The 24552-nt window shown below is 41.7% G+C and overlaps 1 protein-coding gene across 4 annotated transcripts in view; it reads left to right on the top strand.

Annotated features, from left to right (window-relative positions):
- LOC147662923 (uncharacterized) overlaps positions 1-24552 on the top strand; it is a 397679-nt gene that overhangs the window by 135754 nt on the left and 237373 nt on the right. For 3 of the 4 annotated variants that reach the window (XR_015305468.1, XR_015305467.1, XM_086950795.1), the window contains one exon: positions 1666-1710. Coding sequence is in view for 1 of the 4 variants with exons in the window: in XM_086950795.1 (XP_086806921.1) it covers positions 1666-1710 (45 nt within the window). In the remaining 3 variants the exon portion in view is untranslated. Of the gene's footprint in view, positions 1-82; positions 187-1665; positions 1711-24552 lie in introns of all 4 variants that reach the window. The other variant, XR_015305469.1, reaches the window with a different exon arrangement.

Raw genomic sequence — 24552 nt, 5'->3', positions numbered from 1 at the left:
CAACTCTCCGGCGAGTATTGGGGGGGACTCAACTTATATGACTAGAAACTAAGTCCAATCTGTACCCACTTTCAAATAACAGATACCTGCTAAGTAGATAAACGTGGATACCGAAGAACCCACGATACCACGAGGATATCTCTAAATATATGGAATAAATGCAGTCGTTGAACGCACTAACAAAAGGTAAGCCGGACATCAGGCAAAAGCGCTAATGAGAGTTAGGATAAACAATAAGACCAGCCCGAATTGAATTTTTACAATACTTATATTTACAGAGAAGAATGATCAATAATCTGCCACAGAGAGACATCTTCATAATTCTGTGAAGTTTGTCGCCAAGGGATACTTTTTAGTACCTTGTTGTGCCATCTGTTTTAGAACCTTAAAGGTTAGTAATATATAACCTAACCAAATATCAAAAAATCAAACTCAATGATTAAATGCTCCTTTATCATAAAGTAAGAAGATCTTTGGAGTAATCTCTGTAATTTAAACCAATAGTATAAAATAGACCCTGACGACAGTGAAACAAATATACTCCTGCCACCTGTATTAGGTAATAAGGAACCAATGGTACTCCCTATATATGCCCTTGCCCATAAGGCCAATGACCAAAGTGTAACGGAGGGTTGTAGGCTGGAAGGTACAATGTACTGTATATTGAATAACTTTATAAGTACTATAAAGTTCTGAAATGCTCCTAGAGAAATGAAATGCTATCTTGTGTTATTAACTGAGCATTGGTCAAACCAAGAAAATAAAATGTTGAGACCTTATAGAGACAACCAAGAGGGAATGCTGAAATTCATTGAATAATCATGGGCAAGAACAACAGAAAAACCCATGGTAGTCTATAGATGACATTTCAGGAAAGACTCGCATCAAGTGTAAATGCTAATGTTATCGATGCATAATCTAAAATTTCCAGTGAAGCACACTGATAGATATCTTTTTAATACACAGAAGGATATCTCTTCTATGAAACTGAGAACCCCACTATTATTGTCCTGAGGAAGGTGTGACCGTATCCATGGTAGTAACACCAAAACGCGTCGACGCATGGAAAAGATAGAGAATCCAACAAAGCCTAGAAGATACCAACTATATACAAATCCATTAACTGTGGTATTAATATGCAAATGTAGTAAGGCTATTGGATCCTATTAATTGGCTGAAATAACATTCAAGAAAGTTTTACTATTGGAGTGTTTTTGTTCTGTATATATTGTGTTATTGATACCTTTATACTGTACTGTATTTACTTTGCATTTAGGTCTGTATGTAGTGTCCTTTTTAATTGAGTAAATGTCATTTATGTGTTTTTAAAAAAAACTTTTTATTAGTATGAAATGGTAATTTACATTGTTGACACTGTATGTTTTCAGAAGAATTAATTGTTTTTTTTCTGAAATTTTAACATTATTTCCTTGTTTTAATAAAAGATTGTAAACGTTATACTTTGGTGGTTGGTGTGTCCCTTAAATATATGTTTAAGGGTTTTTTGAACATAAAATAGTAATTGTCCCTTGCACACTGTAATCTCTAGTACCATTCCAGGGATTTTCTCTAGACTTACCTTTACCATTATTGAAAGAGATAATGGGTGCATATAAAAGTTATTTGCAAATGTTTGCTCATAAATTTTCCTTTTGTACTTTTCAGATGGAGATTCCTTTTGTTGCAATTGTTGTTTTTGCGGCAATTCAGGTAAGAAAATTATTTTTTCTTAATCATTTGAACTGGTTTGTTGAGGGCCAAACTTTCTTCGTCATTCATACCATGCACTCTACTTTTAAACGGCAGCATTTTCAGTTTTTGATTGCTTGTAAAATTGTAATGTCTATTACACAGATGTACAAAAACCACACAGGAAATAAAATCATTGGCTTGCCAAGGAACACCTAGTAGCTGTGCCAATGCTTACTTTTTTTAATGTACTTTTTTTCATAAATGATAACATCGCAAATTTCCAAACTTAGCACATTATACATTGTACATTGATGTATTTGTTGCTTTATGCTTACAGTATAAGGCGTGCTATGCAGAGGACACTCCAGGTATAATTATGAATATACATAACAAGCAGTTAGTTATTAGCACACTGTTGTGTCCAGAACAGTACCACTGTATTGTTTTCACTTATACTGGGTGCTTCCTTGTGTGTGGATGGGCTATCGGAGAAAAATTAGGGGCTTCATTTATGAAAAGTGATGCATCGCTGCGGTAAAACAGAGATGCGTTACTTTTCACGGTGCCCTCCTTGCAACACCAATAATGTAATATGACGCATCATGTTGCAAGGAGGTACAGATAAGTCAGTATTTCTGACGTATCTGTAGGGGCAAAAATGATGCGTTGCTGGAGGGTGTCACAAAGTGATGCAACTCCAGCAATGGGTCATTTCACATGGGCAAGTCCCATGTGAAATGTGCCTACGTCAGTCTTACACCTGCTGTGAGGCAGGCGTAAGATATTGATGCATTTGCGTCCTAGAAGTGATGCAGTGAAAGCTCATAGATCTCACTTTGTTACTTCTACAACCCTTTCTTGCTAAACGCCCCCATGCATACTTGTGACGCAGGGGTTTACAAAGTGACACACTTAGGTGGATGCGTTACTTTGTAAATATGGTGCAACATGGCTCACTTTTTGCACCACTGGTGCGTCACAAAAAGTGGCACACCGATGGCACAAGGGCTTATAAATTAGTCCCTAGGAAGTCAGAGACGACAATAGCCCCCATTCCAAGAAACGCTCTAACATCCTTTTGTGTTTTAGAGCCTGGAAATTCCACAATAGCCGATACTCGATCTGGCACAAGTTGTCTTTTGCCTTCTGATAATATATTTCCCAAGTAAGTCACACTGTGAGAACACTATTGTAGTTTTTTGCAGACACCTTATATTATGTTATAAAGTGATTTCAGTCAGTCAGTCAAATTTGCTTTATTCGAGGTAAAAAAGTCATAAAAACATAGAACATTTAAAACCGTTACTTCCACATTTAAGAGGTTATTAAAACATATTTACATCCTCAATGGAATTTTTAAAATGATAAAGCATTGTGACATCAATAATGTTAAAATTAGTCAATAAAACCTAAAATTCATACAGTTATTTAGCCAGTATAATCACAAAAAAGGCAAGTTCTCATTAGCTGGGAGAGCAGACAATGGCCTAGCTTCATCTCATCTAGCCTACTGTTATGCAAGAAATTTTCTTCTAATAACCCATGCCCAACCCAAGAATTGAGCAACTGCCACAGCGATAATTGGCAAAGAACTAGTGCAGATAATCCTTAGGGCCACATCGCTCTCCCTAGTGCCTAGCTGTTTGCACATAGCCCTCAGCCAGACACGTTGGGGGACCGAGTAAGCCCCACACACAAAAAGTAGATGAGCAATAGTCTCAGTACTGGATTTACAGGCTGTGCAGACATGAGAATTACCCTCCACCCATCTTCCAGTTAGTGATCTAATTGGGAGAGACCCCACTCTAAGCTGGAAGTATAGCTTCCTGTCCTGCGGTTTGGTTATAATATCCCAATAGGACTCAAGAGAAGGGGAAGTTTTTTTTTCTCCAGAAATAATCCCTCCAGGGTAGAAGGGTCTGCATCATTCCAGTTCCTGTGTTCTACCATATCCCAGTACTTTGTTTTTATGGTTGCTTTTGTCGGGAACTGGGATTCACCTGCCCTCTCCCATAACTCATTCATGCCTAGAATCCCTAGCATTCTACGCAAATTCCCTAACCAGCCTATCATGTGGAACTTATCGCAGTTAATTACATCCAGAAAGCCCCTTGCGTAATGAGCAAGTTCGGGGGTGACCCAGATACGCCGCCAGTATAAAATGGGTCTTAATCTAGCCATGTCTGAGATGGCTCTCCTGCCTAGCTCACAACGCAGAGGCTTCATGGGTGTACTTTTAGGGAGGCTGACAAGGTTTCGAAGGAATTTATTCTCAGCGAGCGTTAGTGGTGCTAGATTGCCATAACCCCAAAGCTCTGCGCCATAAAGCGTCGAGCTAATGGCTTTGGCCTTGTATACTTGTAGTGCTGGCGCGATGGGTTTAGTCAAAGACCTTCTGTGTTCGGCACTTATAACACCGGAATTTTGGCGGAATTTGAATGCCGCCATTTCTGTGTGTTTCCCCCACTTTACGCCCTTAGCTATATGTATATCCAAATAAACAAAATCCGAAACCATTCGACCTTTTGGCCATCCATGAAGAAATTCCCTCTGAAGCTGGAATGGGGGTTAAATGTCATGAGCTTCGTTTTGGCTACATTTACTTTGAGCCCATGATCAGTGCAAAAACCCTCAAAAATATTCAAGGCACGCTGCAGGCCGCTGGGGGTTTTAGATAGTATGAGCGTGTCGTCTGCAAATAATAGGATTGGCGTTTTCACACCATCCAGAGTTGGGGCATCTACAGAGGCAGACAACATACGCTCCACTACTCCATTAATGTAGAGTGAGAAAAGCATCGGGCAATGGCACAGCCTTGGCGTACCCCCCTTTCTACCGGGAACTCATCAGTTACTTGCCTGTGTCTCCCCCACTGGATCTTTGCAGAGTTAGACTCGTGGAGTCTCATTACTACCGATAGAGTTTCAAGTGGCATACCCATCTCAGCTAGGACTTTCCAGAGCAGGGAGCGAGGGACTAGGTCGAAAACTGCATGTAAATCTATAAAGGCAGCGTAAAGACTGCCCTTCGCCAACTGCACTGTCTTCCAATGCAGCAGCGTAAACCTAAAGATCTGGTTTGTCGTGCTAGTCAGTTTACGAAAGCCCGCCTGATGAGATGATAGAACATTATTTTCTTCCTCCCAGGTCATGATTTTAGCCAGGGTCATTTTGCCTACGACCTTCTGTACTGTGACTATAAGGCTGATGGGCCTGTAATTCCCTGGTGAGGTTTTGTCCCCTTTTTTACATGCAGGGATTATTACCGCCTCCAGCCAAGACTTTGGTACCGGTGCCCCTAGTGCTACTGCGTTAGCCAGATTCAAAATATACTTGCCCCAGCGTAGTTACTCATGCAGAAAAACATCCGCAGGCACCCCGTCTGGGCCTGGAGCCTTGCCACTCAAGAGTGTCCTGGTGCGTGGGGAAACAGTAACATGGGAGGCAGCAAGGGCTAGATGGATTGTTTAAACTGCACACGCTGAGCAACGGGTAGCCAGTGTAGGTTGCTTAGCTGCTTGCGAACGCTTAGGCACCTCGGAATGTTGAATAGAAGCCTAACTGTAGCATTCTGAATAACCTGCAGCTTTCCCAGGAGATACCCTGGGATGCCGAGGTAGAGGGCGTTGGCATGGTCTAGGTGATACAAGATGAGCGCCATGGCCACCATCTCCCTGGCAGAGCGGGGTAGCAGGGGAAAAAACCTTCTCAGGGTTTTGAGTGTGCCAAAGCATTCCCCTGACAGTATCTTGATCTGCTCATGAAAGCCTAGATCGCCCCCAAACCAAAATCCCAAATTCTTGGCAACTACACAGTCTCCCAAAGGGCATGGAAACCCAGGAGGCCAGAGAGACTCTCTAAAAGCAGGGGGGAAATGGCCATAGAGGAGCACCTCAGATTTTTCTTCATTGCACTTCAGGCTAGCCTGGGCTAACCATGAAAATACCGATGACAAACACTGATGAGCCACCTCAGTACGAAGATCATCACCCTTCCATGTGAAGAGAAGCTGGGTGTCATCGGCGTAAGCCATAATTTTGGCACCCAGCTTCACTGCCAAGTAGATCAGGGGTGTAAGGTAAACATTGAACAAAAGAGGGTTCAATGTGGACTCCTGAGGAACACCGGTGGCCACTCAACTATCCGATGAGGAGAAGGTGAGCATCCACACCTGTTGGGAGCGGTTGTCCAAGAAGGACTTGACCCATTCCCAAGCCGTGCCTGTAATGCCGATGTCAGACAGGCGGGAAAGGAGCTGAAGGTAGGGTACCGTATCGAAGGCGGCAGAGAGGTCGAGTAAAATCAGAACTGCCCTGCCGCCCGTGTCCAGGCACTCCCTAATGGCCTTCGCAACCTCCACTAGTGCTGTCTCGGTGCTAAATGATGTCCTAAACCCGGATTGCACCGGGTGAAGAGCTCCCGAGGATTCCACTAATTTCTCCAGTTGTTTAAAGGCCACTTTTTCACACACCTTAGCTAAGGCTGGAAGAAGGGAGATGGGTCAATAGTTGGCGAGAAGTGTGGAATCAGCTGACGGTTTCTTAAGGAGTGGAGAAGTGTGGCTCACTGGTTAGAGCAGGCAGACCCTGAAGCAGAGGTCAGACCCAGGACCAGGGTTCAATTCCCGACGCGGCAGGGTCTTGAGCTCAAATGTCCATGGACTCGATAATTCTCGCTTCGGTGCCTGACCTAATCATGGGTTCACACTCTGCAACTCTGGGCATTAAGCTTGCTCAATTTCCACAACGCCCCCCCACGGCGGGATGCCTGGCTTTCACTTTGGGGATGCCCTGTAGGGGCTATCTCACAGGGAAAAGCCAGGACGGGTTCCCAAGGCAAGCGCGGAGATACCCCTTTGGGGGTCGATTCAGGCACTATATAAGAAACATAATAATAATAATAATAATAAGGAGAGGGAGGAGTTTGGCATGTTTCCATTGCAGGGGCACTCTTCCAGATTGCAGGGAGTTATTAACCAGCACCATGACCTGCGGAGAGACTATCTGCGCCACCCCACTCAGGACCCTAGCAGGGCAGGGGCCTTATGACCTTTTGCAGCCAAATGACAAAGAAGGGCCATGGTGTCAATCCTCTTGCCTCCCTAGTGGGGGATGCTAGGAGTATATCCTCTATACACTGTATTAAGTTAGGGTCCTCTGTAAGTGTGAGAGAATCTTGATCACCCTAAAAGCTTGACTTAAAATGGAAGGCATTTCTGTGTACCCCTGTGCTAACCGAGACCATGTGTGTCTTTTATCATAAAATTGGAAAGAAAATAGGTATTGGCTATAGTGGTGCAACGGTAGTGAAAAAGACAAAACTCACATTAAAAACAGCGAAATATGTTGCTGTGATAGGGATGATGGCCAATATGTTAGCTGGATTTGGTACCACAAGGAATGATGGAACTACAATCTTGTTCACTACTCACATTTTGAACAAAATGAAAGCTAGGGGCCCCATCTGAGCTCTTCAAGGCTTTTTTACAGGAAAAATCGGGGTGTTAGGGGGCTATTATGTATTTCCTTCAGTGTCCCTCACTGTAGGAGATCTTTTATAACAGATGTAATTGAGGTATCCTAGGTAGTTGTGCACTTTGATGTACCTTCATTTGGGCTGGAGGGAAATCAAGGACATGTCCTATATAATTAGGGTGTTGGGCCCATGCTTGTGAGGGACCACAATTTTGACCTTCAATAGGTCAATTTAAATGTCTGTAGTAGTATGGCCTTAGTTTTACTTTCTAGAAAAACGCCCTCTGGTTTACAGGGTATAGCACATTGCAATTCACACAATAAGACTCTTACTAATAAATGCTTTGAAATGGGATAGTTCAAGAGAAACCTATGCTCTTTAGACAAATTACCTATTGCTATCTCAAGAGGTTTGGTCAAGGATTCTGTTACTAGATCACCTGTTACACCGACCGTTGATATAGAAGTTCCTGAAAGGGTTGCATTGGGTATTTCAGAAGCCTTTAACATAGATATCATATCGACCAGTGAAGAAATGTCCTGACTCATGGCCTTGTCAGTCATATAAGGGTCCTTCTGGTCTATTTGAATTTTAGGAGTGAGAAGGCAGTCAGTACCTTTTGCGAAGCCCTACAATGTTTTGTGTGGTGTTGGGCACCCAGGGTAATTTCCATCAGTTGCGTCAGGGTCTGAAGACCACTAATTGGCTTGCTGTGCTGCCAGCTGCAGCACTGGGGGTTTGGGAGTAAAAGGAATTCCGGCTTGTGGAGGGGGTGGGGTAGGTAATTCTTAAGCACCAAAAGCAATGGAGGGCTACTGGGTGACCGCAGACCCCGATTGCCTTGGCCCTCTTCCTCTGTTTGCATTTTGCAGAAAAGAGCATGCCTTTCGCCAATGTACAGGTCTGTTGCTATAGTAACACTTTATTTATTTATTTAGTTTTAACGTTTGATAGAGTGCGAACCAGATCCAAGCTAGGGTTTCAGAGCGCTTTACATAAGGCGTAAGGGGAACACATTTAAAGGGGAACATTGCATACAAAAAAACATAGTCTGCAAGTAACAAGGAGAAGCAGCATTTAAAAGACTTGTTCTGAACAATAAAAGACCATTCAAGATCGTGTGGGTCATCATTTCTCGTGGCAGCATTGAGAAGAAGTGTTCTGAGCCGAAAATACAATTTAAGTTCATGTAGGTCTTAATTACGCGGAATCTGAGAATAGAGGTAGATTGGGGTTTGCCGATCGTGTGTCGTGGTTGTACTGATTTAAGGTAGGAATTTGCTCATCAGGAATAATTTGCTTCCTTTTTGAAGAGAGGGATAGAGGGGATTTTTCTGATGTGTGGTGGAAGGGAGTTCCAAATTCTTGGTGCTGCCCAAGAGAATGCTCTGTTGGAAGTTTTAGACTTTTTGAAATGTGAAGGTTTCAGAAGTAGTTGTAAGCGCAAACAGAAACAAGAAAGGAACTCCCTCTTGACCTATATCCACTTTATCATTGGGGAAAGACTCCAAAAACACGGGCATACATAAAACACATCTTAAACTTTATAGGTTATTTATTCATTTTTAATTTTAGAGTTTTTTGGTCATTCAAAAATTCATATTTTTTCTTTTTTCTTATTTGAAAACAGGTAGTTATTCACTGTATTTCATGTGATTTTCTTTAAATACATATACAAAAATTCATATTATAATTACAAAGTCAGAATAGATAGACCTATCTTTTTTTAAAAATAGCGAGACAGTAATTACAACCCAGGTCGAGAACCACAAACACAACACAACCACTCAATCACACACCCTAGTCATACATCTACTACAACCGAAAAAACACCCCGTTGTTTTACACCAGTTTGTCCACTGTGCAACCAAAGGTTGGATCTAATTAGAACAGAGGGCCAATGCTTTTCGGTGGAGGAACTGCAATGGAAACCACCTTCATCAGGGCCAGACAGGAGCAATTGCAACAGAGTGTCTCGCAACCTGGAGTTAGTGTCTCTTTATTAAAATGTAATGTTCCAACGTGCCAATATGCTGCACCTTCACTCCTTGACAAAAAGCCAAGAATTTTAGGCCATTTTCATTAGCTGTCCAAGGACAGAGGCATCACAACTGTCCTTCCCATACAAAAGACTGTAATGGAGCCAGTGAAGAGAGATCTATAGGCTCCTGTAGAGTATCGGCTTAAGAAGATTTCAACAGAATGCACTTTTTCTTACGAGCAGAACACCTTTCATATATGTTTCAAGGGAGAAACCGATATACTTCTTATTACCGCTGCCCAAATGTAATGTATTGCTGTACAAATCCTGCAGTTGTCTGATACTTCTCTACAGACACTGTAGCTCTGGTAAAAGTTTTTATAGCGTGTATTCATCAAATGGAATGCCTGTTTGAAAGTGTTCACATACGTCCCAGAGCTACACCAGCATACCGGCTGCACTTTGTTACCGCCTGGAGCTACGGTGTCTGTAGAGAAGTATCAGACAACTGCAGGATTCGTACAGCAGTTGCCATTTTGCTATTTTTCTTGTGAAAAATTAGGTTATTGAGTATAATGCCTTTTTTGACATTGAAGGAGGGATCTAGGAACAAGGTATCAGGTTTTTTTTCTCAGCAAATTGTACTTGAAGATTTTAGAGGCATTTTTCGTTAGCTTAGGGGGGTACTGAATAGAGTATGCACTGTTGCCATCCTGTATCATGTTAGGTCCTGGCATGGTGTTAAATTTACTTTGTATCGTGGGGGAGAGATCGTAAGACAAACAGAACATTTAAGCGCCAGTTCCCAGAAGGTTGTTAGAGGGTGATAATTCTCTCTCTGATGGAAGTTGTTGTAGGACGTCTGAAATTTTGATGGATGCTATGGTGTGTGGGGAGCTAACTTAGTGGGTGCTAAGCATCTGTCATAAGGCTTGGGATTATAATACTGAAAGAATTAGAAGGAGTACAGAGACAGAGGGCTCATTACGATGGCGGGTGTATTTGATCTGCCCACCATCATGGCGATGATAGGGTCTGACCGCAATGCATGCGGTGGTCCTGCCTATGCAATTACGATGGGACCGCTGCGTCAGGATTCCACACCTTTAACATTGCAGCGGTGGCTGCTTACAGCAGCACTGCCATGATGTTGAAAGGAGCATTTTGTGCATTTCACTGCACTACGTGGCAGGCACTACATTGTACCTGTCACTTGGTGCAGTGAAAGGATGTATGACGCATACATTTACAACGCCTACCTTTACAACGCATTTTTTACACCGCAACATCCATTACAACGCATACCATTACAACGCATGCCTTTACAACGAATTCTTTGAAACTACCTTTACAATGCATTCCACTACAACGCATACTACATTTACAACGCATACCATTACAACGAATTACATTACATTGCTTGTAAGGTAAGTATTGGATAGTGTAGGGGTAAAAATTACTATTCTAACTCCAGGGGGTGCAACAGTAGGGTAAGTGTTGGATAGTGTAGGGGTTAAAATTACTATTCTAACTCCAGGGGGTGCAACAGTAGGGTAAGTGTTGGATAGTGTAAGGGTACTATGTGTTGTAATGCTATGCGTTGTAATGGTATGCGTTGTAATGACTGCGTTGTGATGACATGCGTTGTAGTGGTCTGCGTTGTAGTGTCATGCGTTGTAATGGATGCGTTGTAAATGCATGCGTTGTAATGGATTTTGCGTTGTAAAAGTTTCGTTGTAATGGTAGTGCGTTGTAAAAGTTGCGTTGTAAAGGTTGTATACCGCAGTGAAATGTAGAAGGTACCATGGGTACCTCCCCAGGTCACCCACACCTCCCCCACAACACAAGGGGAGTCCACAATGGGCCCCCGAAGACATTCTCCTCCAGCCTTTCAATGGAGATTCAACTGCCACGGAAAGGCTGGCAACCGCCGGCATCATAATTGTGCTGCCGGGCAATCGTGATGTTTGCTATCAGTGGAAAAGCTGCAGGCGGAGTTTACCTCCGCCGCAGTACCCACCACCATCATAATGTGGGGGGGTAAATCTCATGACGATGGGTGATGGGGGAACGATGGCCACTGCCGTCCCGGTTCAGCCAGCGTAATGAGCCCCTTATTTCCTCGCTCACCATCTGGCCCCTTTCATTTTCCCTTTGTTCTACATCGACCCCTATTTCTTCCTCAACTAGATGCTCTTCTAGCTGAATTTTCCTGCATTACTTCGGGTGCTGCTCCCTTGGTAGTCTTCTGTAAACACCACCATCAGCCGCTCCTTCCTCTTTTCAAGTTTGCCCTCTTGTTCTTCCAATAATTCATCCATACCACTATTTTATTGATGTAACTATAATAAGCATTCACAATATGCATGTACTGTCTCATCTTTACTTTGAGTATACGGCAGTGGCAGGGAGAGTCCCTCATCACCTCTAGATTAAGCATGAGCACTGTGTACCTTGGGGGCCATATCAAAAAGATTGTTTTTACCTAATAACAACAGCTATTGACAATGACGCAGTGAATGCTTTTCAAGCAGTTCTGTTATCTGTAATCAGTCAGTCAATAAATGGTGGAATATGTTTGAACATTTGTTTCACTTCCCAAGAAGAGTTTATTTCACACCATTGCTGGTGAAGAAAATGACAATGTTGACCTGACAAGGGTATTCCCAAAGGAGTAGCAACTGCGCAGTAAAGTATCATAATACTTAATTTTGTCATGACATTACCTTGTATTTCTAATATTAGCTCTTATGTGGCAGTAATAGATATAGAAAATGATAATCTTCAAAACGTTGTTGCCTTCGGGACTCCCTTATATCTTTTAGGGGGATTTTTTGAGTTTGAAAAGCTTTATTGAGTAAATAAAGACAATGTAAAACATCAGTACAACTGCAAAAAGATAAAATACAGTATAAGAAGAAACAAAAGTAAACCTTGCGTGTATAAATAAAAACCTCAAAGAGGTAAAGAATATACCAAGGGAAAATGCTTTTATAACTTTTAGAATTTTGGGGAGGGAAAAGAAAGAAGAAGAAGGAAAAGAGAGAGAAGGGAAGGAGGAAAGGGAGGGGAAAGAGACATCAATAATAGAGCAATAATAAAGAAGAAATGAGGAAGGGGAATGGGAAGCATAGAGAGATAGAAATTCACAATGGGAAGGAGCATCATTTTAATAGTAGAGAGACGACCCCACCAAGAGAGAAAAAGAGGAGACCAGCGATCAATAAGTGAAGAGAGTTTTTTAAGAGTATCAGAATGATTGATTCTAACAGTCTCTCTAGTGGAGTTAGCATAAAGAACACCAAGACACTTGATATGGCTAGAGGTCCATTGGAAACCAGAACCATGAAACATGTGTGGGAGACAACATTTATTGAGAGGGAGAACTTCTGTTTTGTCGATGTTCAATTTATATCCAGAAACAGGGGAATAGTCATGTAGCAAAGAAAAAAAAGCGGGAAGGGAGACCGGAGGGTTAGAAATGTAAAGCAAAATATCATCCGCATAGGCGGTGAACTTAATTTCCACATCCTTAAAAATGAAACCAGAATAAGAAGAGGATTGATGAATCTTCACGAGGAAGGGTTCCAACGCCAAAATGAAAAGAAGAGGGGAAAGAGGACAACCCTTTCTGGTACCTCTATGAAGGGAAAAGTATTTGGACTGCATACCGTTGATCCAGATGGAGGTAGATGGAGCGGAATAGAGGAGTTGGACATATTTAAGGAAAGTGGGGCTAAATCCATGCCAACGCAAAGCAACAAACATGAAGTCCCAATTAACCCGATCAAAAGCCTTCTCAGCATCAAGAGTAATTGCAGCAAGTGGAGTATTCATTTTAGCGGAGAGGTGAATAATATTGAGAAAAGTCCTAGAATTATCGATGATGGATCTACCTTTAACGAAACCGGATTGATGGATATTAACCAGATCAGGAATAATGGAATTGATGCGAAGAGCCAAGAGTTTCGCAAAGATCTTGCAGTCAGTATTGATTAAAGAAATAGGCCTGTAATTCTTGCACAAGGAGGGATCTTTATCTTTTTTGGGTAAAAGGACAAGCATAGCCTGTGTGAAAGAACCTTTGGACTCACCGGTGATGAAAAAGTGATTGAGCAACTGGAGTAAATACGGAATTAAAACAGATTTGAAATGAAAGAAAAAGCGAACTGTAAAACCATCGGGACCAGGAGTTTTATCTTTGGGTAAGAGGGAGAGGGCAGCAAGAATTTCCTTTTCTGAAAGTGGAGCATCAAGAGAAGAAAAGTCAATCAGCGGAGTGGAGGGTTTGGGAATTGACTGAAAAAATGCATCTAATTGATCAGTAGAGGGAGTGGATTCAGGGGTGTAAAGAGAGGAATAGAACTGTACAAAGCAATCGAGGATTTTAGCATCAGAAGAGTGAATAGAACATTGTGGGCCTTTGATGGAGACTATTTTAGATGTTTGTTTTTTGATTTTAAGATAATTCGCAAGAGCTCTACCGGCTTTATTACGACCACCGTAAATTTTTGCATTAAATTGGAGAAGTTGATTAGAAGCAGAGTCCCAGGTGTGTTTATTAAACTACATTTTAGCGGAGAGGAGAGAAGATAAAGAATCTGGGGAATTGGAGGTATAATAGAGATGTTCAAGCTCTTTAATGCGTGTAAGAAAGGAAGAAGCTTGGGAAAGTGCTTTCTTCTTTTTGCGTGACACATAATCGATAATAAAGCCACGAGCAGTAGCTTTAAAAGCATCCCAAAGGAAGTGAAAATCAGAGGAAGTGTGAGAATTAATAGTAAAGAACTCATCCATAAATTGAGTGAAGTGTGTTGTAAAGGCAGGATCCAGTAAAAGGGAATTATTAAAACGCCATCGGGAAGACTGAGGTGTAGGGGAAGGGTAGTCCATATCCAGAATAACGGGGGCATGGTCAGAAATGAGGATGGAGCCTATTTTGGAATTAGTCATGAATTGAAAAGCGTGATGTGTTAGAAAGATATAATCAATACGGGAAAGGGAAGTATGCACAGGAGAAAAAAAAGAAAATTCCAGGGAGTCAGGATGAGAGATTCTCCAAGAATCTATGAGACCTCTGGAGGAGATGGATTTATGGAAGGATTTCTGCATTTTATTAGGAACATAACGCGTTTGTGATTTGCGATCCAAAAAAGGGTCCATCAATTGATTGCAGTCCCCCCCAACAATCATGTCCTCACTAGCATTGGAGGAGAGGAGGGAGGAACAATCGTGCCAAAAAGAGGGATCAATGCCATTCAGACCATAAACATTACAGAGGGAGAGATGAACATTATTTACAGTACAGTCTAGGAACAACCATCTACCAACAGCATCAACAGTTTCTTTTTGTATTTGAACAGATAACGTCTTATGAAAGAGTATAACCACACCATTTTTATGATTAACAGCAGGAGGACAAAAAACTTCGCCAACCCATTGTCGACGTAACATTGACAAATCTTGTGTAGAGAGATGTGTCTCCTGAAGAAAGGCAATTTGACATTTCAACCGAGCAAGGTGGGATAAAACACGCTGTTTCTTAATAGGGTTCCGAAGACCCTTAACATTCCAAGAAATGAAACGGAAACCTTTCATGAGGAGAGAGTAAAAGAGAAATAGGGAAAGGAAACAAGACAAGAAGGAGGAGAAAATAGACAAAGGAATAATTGGAAGAAATGAATAGCATACAAAGTAGGAAGGAAGACTAAATAGGTAAGAGAGCAAGCAAAATGGAAATAGGAAAACCAATGAAAACAAAGCAGGAGTTACAGATAAACGTGCAAAACGAGGAAATATATACGAAAGAGGAAAAGAGTGGAGAATTTATTGCCATAGTGCCAGAGTGAGAAGAGGGAAGAAGACAAGAAAAAACAAGAAAAGAAGAGAACAAGGGAAAGAAAGATAGGGAGCGGGGGGAAAGAAGAGAGGGAAAAAGAAAGGAGGAAAAGGGAGGAGAAACCTCCCGAGAAAAAAAATAGGAAAGAGAGGATGGCCAAAAGTCAGAGAACTTTAGCCATAGATTGTGCACAACGAGAACAGAACGAACAATAAAGTGAGAGCGGGAGCAGCAAAGAGAGACAGCCGCATAAAATAAGTATAATGCGGGAATCTTGACTCAAAGAAAAGCTAGAAATAAAAGAATAACAGAAAATAGGGAGAGAGACCAGGCCCGACAATTTAATACAAATGAAGGAGACTTACCAAACAACCATGAAGGAGGACGGCATACTGGGGTACAGCAGAGACAATCAAATAGCGACACAACAAACGGAGGAAGGGAGAGGCCAACAAGCCAGGACGGGGACACCCAACCTAAAAAACAAGAAGGGAGCAAAACATCACGTTATGAGAAGAAAAGGAAACGGGCCACAACAAAATAGCATCGACAAAACAAAAACAAGAGAAACATTAAGAGCCACTGTGGTCCATGTTGTCCACCCTATGTGTGTCGATGAACTTGCGAAGGTCTGCAGGATGGTCGAAGCTGTAGGACCTTTCCATGTATGTAACCTTGAAAAAGCATGGGTGAATGAGTCCATATCTGGCATTCATAGCACGAAGTGTGGGTCTTAAGTCCAAAAATTCCTTGCGATGGTCGGCTGTCGACTTTGATACATCCTGGGAGAAAAAAGTTTATGACCAGACCACACTAACTGCTTATGTTGTTTAGCAGAATGGAGGACTTCCATGAGGTCAGAGTAAAGAAGAAAGTACGCAATTATGCCCCTGGGCTTCGAGGAAGCAGAAGAGTGTTTAGGACCAAGTTAACGTCCAGATGTTTAGGGATACCTGTGATTGGCAAAACTTGAGATTTCAGAAAGGCGATGATGTCAGACCCCTCTGAATTTTCTGGAACACCATAAAGACGCAGGTTGTTGCGCCTATTTCTATTTTCCAAATCCTCTGTGGCTTTTTTAAGTAGCACAACTTCCTTAGTGAGACTTTCGACCTTAGCAGCAACATCTTGAACATCACTAATCTGTTGTTCAACAACAGTCACTCTTTTGTCTAAGGAAGACCATTTTTCGTCGATTCTCTGTAATGTGGTAGTAGTGTCCGCCATAAAAGGCCTAATAAGGCGAAGTTCCTCCATAATATCCTCAAGCGTTATGGGGAGAGGAGACTTGGAAGGCGAAGGAGGATCTTTCTTGGTGCGTTTACTGGTGTTAGTAGAGTCTTTGCGATACACAGGAATCGCAGATGAGGCCTTAGAACTCTGCACGTGCTCCATTGTGAAAAAGGCAGAATTAAAAAAAAAAAAAAAACACACAGAAATGCGCTTTTGCTGAAACGACAAGAGAGCCACTGAAAAAAGATTAAATTGAAAGCAGTCAGAATTAGGCGTGTAGGCAAAGAAGGCAGGTAACCACTAAAGGAGGGCCAGAGACGGGATTGCTCTAATCCATAAGCTCAATAAACAAGAGCAGCAAAGTCAGCAGACGCAATACCCAAAACAGACGAAGGAGCAGATAAATGTGGCATGCAGAGACCATGGAGCAATACTAAGTGGAGGAAATGAGAGCGTGGCCACATAAGTGAGAGAAGAACAGCTTTGATGACATGCAGCTTCAGACAAAAATAAAGTTAGTAGACAAAATGGCGGCCATTATCCTGACTGGCAGATCCTCACAGGGAAAGCAGAGGTTAATATCCAAAAACTGAAGAGGCAAACATGTCCAGAGGAAGTATGGTGCTCCACATGACAAGTCCACCAGTTAAAGATAAGAAAAACGTGCCAGAATAAGCTAATTAGCTTAAAACGAAATTCGGGGCCAAAAAAAACGATATGAAGAAAACCAAAATGGCGGCCGGAATTTGATTAGGCACATAAAAGCATTTTTTCCACTAAAAAACGAAGCGTGGAAGTCAACAAGCATACCCTCATAATCAGGGAGACTTCTGACGCTGGAATCAGCGTCCAAATTGCAGATTTGCCGCTTCTGTGAGATCCTTCGTGCGCGAAGCGCCGCAGCTGTTGCGGAGCTCACGGAGGGGCGGCCATCTTGGCTGCCGCGTTGCGCGCTCTCCTTTTAGGGGGATTTTTATCTGCTTATATTTACATTTTGTAAGCCTGGCATTTGCTTCTTCATGATCAGTGCCAGCACCTCAGGGGCATGTGTAAGCAAAGTAGGGAAACACACTTCACCAGTGATAGGGTGGAGATCAGTTTCTAATAAAGCTCCTTTTGGAAACGTGTTTATTAATCCCCGACGCATTCCTCCTGTCAGTAGAGTTTATGAGGCTTCTTCGCTGCGGGCGTAGGGGGTGGCTTGGAGATTCATCCATGGAGAACATCTTCCAGCAAAGGATCCTGTTCCTCCTTGTCTTCCAGTGCCTGTGCGCTCAGAACTGTGAGCGATGGATAAACCCACACTAAACCCAAAATGTCCTCACACTAGTTTCCTTCTTTATCTGCTGGTAAACACACCATGTCACAGACTTATGTAGGTTCAACAATTCCTTGTGCTCACTTATCATATCCCTTGCAGCAAGGTCCCACAGATTAAATGCTTTCCATTCCGTCAGGTGAACCTTCTTACCTTTCAACAACAACATCTGTTCCTGATAGCCTACCCATGACAATTCAAAGGGATCGCTCAACGGAAACTGTCAATTCACCCTTTTATTTGTGATGAAATACTATTTTGGTGTCTATAAATAAGTATTTAAACATATGTTTAAAGGCCAATTGATGCGCGGTGGAACCCTTGGGAGGGGCTGGTCTGCTCTCCTCCAGTCTTGCAGTGTTTTGAGATTCCATTTTTACTCCACCAGCAACTAGCTCAGCCTGTGGCTTAAGCAAATGCTTACACTCTCATCAAGGTGCTAGACAGATCTCTGTACTATTTCCCAGGAGCTATACACAATAATCAGAATAACAGAATACACATACTCAAATGGTACAGGGACAAATAAATGCTCTGCTGTGTTAATGATCAAATGCAATACAATACACAGTGAAAGGAAAACAGCATGACATGGCCTAACAATGAGGCGTGTAACTGGTCCACCATCAGACATGCTTTCATCCCCCACCAGTAGGAAGGTATAGAGAAGAGGTGCTAGAGGTGTCCCGCAGCCTTGCTTCCAGAAAGGAATGGTAGGTGCTAGATGTGTGTGTTCTCAAAGAGGGATCCACATCCTTGTAATGTAAAGGTGAGGTAGAACAGCAGAAAAGGTTTGGAAAGAAAATAATATGAAGTCAAGGATGAGGCCAGCCCTTGGATTCAATGTAAGGACAGTACACCATCTTGTTGTGGGTACTGACTATGTTCTTAGAATCATTCAGTAAACATGTTCAATGCAGTCACAATCAACACACAGAATGATGGACCTCCTTTCACCCCTCTCTTTCATACACATGTATTCTAAAGCCACCCCTAAACTGGATCTCCTATGCTACCCGAGCACCACCTCCACTTATTTAATAAATGCATATATTGATCCATACAATATTGACATATAAATGACTGTATAACAGTCAATCCCTATTTAACTGTGCATTGTTTGTACATACAAATACCTTCCTTATTTGGCTAATTTGACGTCTTTCCTGAATTTGTCTACAATATCCTCCATGAAACACTGACAAAGTTGCAGTAAGAGATAAGTTAGGCAAACAAGATGATTATCGCCAACAACGAGTTGCCTTTCCAATATACACCTAGACTAAAAAGCATATACAATTTCATTTAGAAAAACGATGGTCTCCGAAATTGTAAACACGTCATGGTTTACAGAGTGAATTGTTCCTGGGTCATTTTGAGAAGCATCACTCAGGTACGATGGCTGATATGAGATGTGATCGCAGTTAGATGAACAAAATGAGAGTAGATTTCTAAAACGATCCTTGACATCGCATGAATCGTTTTACAGATGTAATTACAAAGCCCTGATGAGAGTCCAGTGAAAAGAAATACCTGAACTCGAAACTTGTCGGCACATTCCTAGAAGCATTACTCTAGGACATCTCTAAGATTGGTGGTTAAAGTCCACTATTACAATAAGGACTTCCCGCCCCCCCCAAAAACAAAATTCCCTTCCATTTTTTTATAAGAACTTTATTGATATACATGCAAAAGGGTCATTGGTATAAGTCAGATAATTTATCACAGATAATTGCTACTTATGTTATGTTACTATGTAATGTTCTTTGTCACAGATGTGAATTTATATTGTGTGATGTTTCTTTGTAAAGTACAATTAAGTTTTTTTCAGTATGTTTGTAATGTTTTATGAAATGTCTTGCTACCTGGTTATGAATTGACCATGTTTCCATTCTTCATATGAAAATAAAAAAAGTTTTATACAATAATTTAAAAAGAAAAAATGGTAAAATAAAAAACCAAGATAAACAAGAATGTGTTTGTCTACAGGATTAATACGCAACTTTAAAGAAACAAGGTGTAGGTGCACCTTTCTTACTGTGCATATATATTACGGCCCTGCCCTATCCTCGTCCCTCTGGGCCTGACTCCTCTTGTTTTTTGAACAGCCGTACATATACATGGCATTATCACAAAGAATAGATTTGATATATTGCCCGCAAATGAGGACATTGATTGACTTGATATCCTAGGTAATTGCGCACATCTAAACAAGGTTGAGGTGCTGCGCAACACTACTTTTAATCTTACTCACCATGACCTTATGGAATTTCCCCCCACTGACACAAACGTAATCAATGACACAAACATTTCTGTTCCTTGCCAACACCCAAGGTTACTCGCAGATCACCACATAAGTACAATTTCTGAAAATTTGAATACCGTACTAGTAATCATGGACAGCAAAGTATTATTTTGGAATGTGACAGGCCTGCATGCAAATCTTTTCAACCCCGCATGGCTAGACGCTGTAGAAGTTTTTGATGTTTTATGACTACAGGAAACCTGGGTGGACGGCACGCTGTATATTAATGGATATAAAACATTGAATACCTCGGTGGTATCATCCAGACATGGGAGGAAGAAGGGATGCCATTGTATTTATGTTTCTCATAGGGTGAATGTCAAAAAATTTGAATTTACGGTCTCAAAAACTTATTATCAAGTATTGAAACTGTATATTTACAACACACACGGTACTGTCCTTTTCACTTTTTACAACAACATCCCAAAATACCAGGCAGAGGTGGTTTTGAAGCACTTACAGAAAGAAATTAACATTATGCAGATGGAGACAAATAAGGATACATGTCTAATTTGGGAGGGGAATTTAATTCTGCATCGTGTCCTCATGCTGATAGAGGTGAATGTGGTCTAATGACTGATGATGGGATTGATGTTACTTACTTCTCGCATTCTCCTCTTGAAGACCAACTAAATACCACCAAGTTCTCCACCGATATGGGTTTTGCCAACAAACTATGTTCGCCTACAATACCGTTAAGTTTCACTTTCAATGGACGAGGGATGTGTTCTAATATTGATTACGTACTAGTATCAAATGGATAGGAAAGTAAAATACATACCTTTATAACCCATACTGTTCCTTACAGTGATCACTTCCTCGATTAGTATTACCATAGATTTTTAATCTAATGTGTTAAACATGAAAAGCCAGTCTGAACATCTAGTAGAGGACATCGCCCTAAATAAAAGTAATGGATACACAATTAGGTGGTCTGGAACTGATTCATTACTATTCACCAAAACACTTTTAACTTAATGCAAACCTTAATTCGCAGGCTGCCTCGATGAGACTATTGCAGATTCTGAAATCTTTAATTCCTTTTTGAATATTTCATTGGAGATAAAGAAGAACCTATTAGAAGAACACAAAAAACATCATACTAACAAGATGGGGTGGTTTGATACTAACTGCTCCAAAGCCCATGAAGCTTTGAAAAATTACATAAATCAGCTGTCTGAAATCAAGATGGCCAGAAAGGCATATAGAAATGCACAAAAAGGTCATAGAGGCCATTCGATTAGAAGCATGGCGCGCCCTTCAAGAAGCCTCCGAAATTAAAGACTACACAGGCTTTTGGAAAGCTGTGATGCCCCTTTTCTGGCTCCCAAAAACCAACCCTCTATTGAGATAAGTGTCGGTGAGGATCAATGGGTGACCCACTTTTCCAAATTATATAATGACACTGTTGGTATGCCATCACCGGTAATTCCCTATCACAATCCAGGGACTCTGCCAGCGAATCTTCTCCCAATTTACATTGATTTTACTGTGAAGGAAGTCATACTTGCAATTAAAGCAAGTGTGAGAGGAAAAGCCCCTGGCCCTGATGGTGTACCTGTGGATTTATACAAATCTAATCCTTTGCTTTGGGGTCCACTACTAACGTCTGTTTGAAATGCCTGCTGTAAGCAGGGCTTCATTCCTTCATGGTCAGAGTCAATTCTTTTCCCTATTTTTAAAAAGGGAGATTGTTTCTATCCTGCACAGACCAATTTCGCTTTTGGACTCATTTGTAAAAGTGGCCAGGTGAATCATACTAAATAGATTACAGTCGTGGGCTGAGGACACGGGTGTAATCATGGAACTGCAATACGGATTCTGTCAAGGATTATGTACCATCGAACAATGCCTAAATTTAAATGTAATCTGGGGCAAACACAAACAAGCTGTGGGAATCTTTATCTGGCATTTGACTGTGTTAGTCATTGTAATCTTTGGAACATCTTAGAGGCCCTAGGTGTGGAAATCCAACTTGTCAACTTCTTAAGGCAGTTATACCAAGACGCACAAGCCAGTGTTCAATATGGAAGCCAAGGCAAGTGTAGTTACAAATTTCCTGTCAGGAAGGGGGTACGGCAGGGGTCCGTGCTAGCCCCCTTTCTTTTTACTCTTTATGTAAATGGACTAGGCACAGTAATGTCTAGTGATTGTCAGAACTTTCCACTCATTGTCAATCGACCAATCCCAGCAATTCTATATGCAGACGATACTGTCCTACTATCTTGCAAACAAATAGGACTGCAGAGAGTTGTTTCTAGCTTCTTAACCTTAATGTCAAATTTAATAAATATCACTAAAATATATGTCATGGAGTGTGGTATAAACTGTTTAAATTACTGATTCTCATATTTGGGAATTGACTTTGAAAAAAGGGGTTCCTGGGCAAACGCCATAATATCTAGAAAACTGTTATTTGCAAATGGTTCGGCAGCACTGGTGAACTCCAAGAAAATTGGGCAAACAACCTATTGCTGAACTGATAACAATTTACAAAGCTAAGTGCATCTCTACCTCGATGTATGGGGCTGGACTTTGGGGTCTTGCTGATGTAAAACCTTTACAGCTGGTTGAGAATGTTTTTCTGATCTATTTACTAGAGGTCCCCAATAGTGCAGCAATATGTATCTGCCACGCGGAGCTTGGATTTCTGTACATATCAGACTTAATTAAAATACAGCTGGTCTTACTATTGCACAAGGTTTAGTACCACCACCAGCCTTAATCGTGACATGGTAAATGACCCAGAATACTTTTCCAATGCAGTCAACATTTCTTTAATCTCAAGGAAATCGCTAAAGATTGCTTGTGTGGATCTACTTGAGACTATTAGACTCTCTACTAACATAATTAAACCTTCTGTTAGAGAGAACCAATTGCTATTAAGGCATCAAGGGGTGCAACCCTATCTAGTCACCATGAAGGGAGGCTATGACATGATGTTGTTGACCCGTTTTTGCCTAGGTAACTTTTACAGATTGATATCGTTCCCATTTTTTTTAACTTTCTTTTATTGAGAGTTCCGATCATGGTACAATATAGACAGTTATGCATAGAAACAAAATAAAGTGCAGTGTGCATAATTGCTCAATATAAATTACATTTAGCAATCCTTCAAGAATACTTAAAGACATCATTCTATAAACAGTAGACTTAACATTCTTAAAAAGCGTAGATTATATATATGAATGTTAAGGGGACCCAGGAAGCCTAAGGTCATTACTTCCTCCAAAATGCATAATGCCTTACAGTCCTAATAAAAGGCTTTGAATATGAATTTCCCGATTGGAGGTTCTTACCTTTCGTGACTGGAGGGGTGTGTTTGGATATTTTACACTCTGCTAGAGGCGTGTTGAAGAGTCCCCATTCTACTAAGTCTTATGAAAAATGTTGGGGACCGTGGGGGGAGCCACAATGTCCCCATGTCCCTGCCAGCTCCTTGCGTCCTTAGGGAGCGGGTATTGCTTTTCTATATGGGGAGATGCTAAGTTGCATATATAAAAGCAATCTGGTTTGGATTTTGAAAGTGAAATTAGATTTCACTGCTGTGTCTTTCAAAATCCAAAGGAAGTTTGGTATGGGAGGGCAGGAGGCGCAAGACTCCCGCCCTCTCATAGCAAACAACATTGTCCTGGGGGTAGGCACCCCGGGAGAGTGCAAGAGCCAGCTCTGGGGCGCGGTGGTCCCCAGGGCCCTCGTGGGCTCCAGCCTGAGGGCCAAGCAGTCTGCCTCCCACAATACACAAAATCCCACAGCCACATCCCTACCCACCTGAAAGACCTACACTTGCTCCCCGTCAGCAAGAGGATCACGTTCAGACTCCTCACCCACGCACACAAGGCGCTCCACGACACGGGCCCGAAGTACCTCAACAGCCGCCTCACATTCTACACACCCACCTGCCAACTCCGATCCACCAGCCTCGCCCACGCCTTTGTCCCACGAATTCGCAAATCCACCGTCGGAGGAAGATCCTTCTCCTACCTGGCAGCCAAGACATGGAACTACCTCCCCACTCACCTACGGCTGACCCTGGACCATCTCTCCTTCAGGAAACAACTCAAGACCTGGCTGATCGAGCAGTAGCATCCACCCTCCCCCCTCAGTGCCTTGAGACCCTTACAGGTGAGTAGCGCGCTATACAAATTCTGTTGATTGATTGTTTGATTGATTGATTGATTGATTGGTTAGTGTAGGGGTAACAATTACTATTCTAACTCTATGGGCGTGCATCTGTAGGGTAAGTTCATGTTAGTGTAGGGGTAACAATTACTTTTCCAACTCCAGGAGGGTGCATCTGTAGGGTATGTGTTGGATAGTGTATGAGTAACAATTATTATTGCAAATCCAGGGGGTTGCATCTGTGGGGTATTTGCTGGATAGTGTAAAAGTAACAATTACTTTGAAAAAGAAAGGAGTTAAAGGAGAAGGAGATACGCACTCTCACATCAACCTGGATGAACAGAAAGTGATGAGAGATGATTTCCCACGTGTTTAGGCTTGAGAGATTGGTTAATCATTAAATGGGGTTCGGCAGATAAGTGCGTACTTATTCTGCAAGAAGCTTTTCGGGGTCTTGCGAAAGCAAGTCATCTTTAATAATTGCCTCTCGCTGCGTGTACTTGCAAGGTCATCTAATTTGCTTGTATGTTAAAAACAGAAACTTTCGAATCCTCTTTTTCATTGGTTGTGAAGCATTGTAAGAAGACG

The sequence above is a fragment of the Lissotriton vulgaris genome, unplaced genomic scaffold (assembly GCF_964263255.1).
Source record: "Lissotriton vulgaris unplaced genomic scaffold, aLisVul1.2 SCAFFOLD_304, whole genome shotgun sequence".
NCBI lineage: Eukaryota > Metazoa > Chordata > Amphibia > Caudata > Salamandridae > Lissotriton > Lissotriton vulgaris.
The sequence above is the reverse complement of the archived record's forward strand: the minus strand, read 5'-3'. Positions and strand labels throughout refer to the sequence as shown.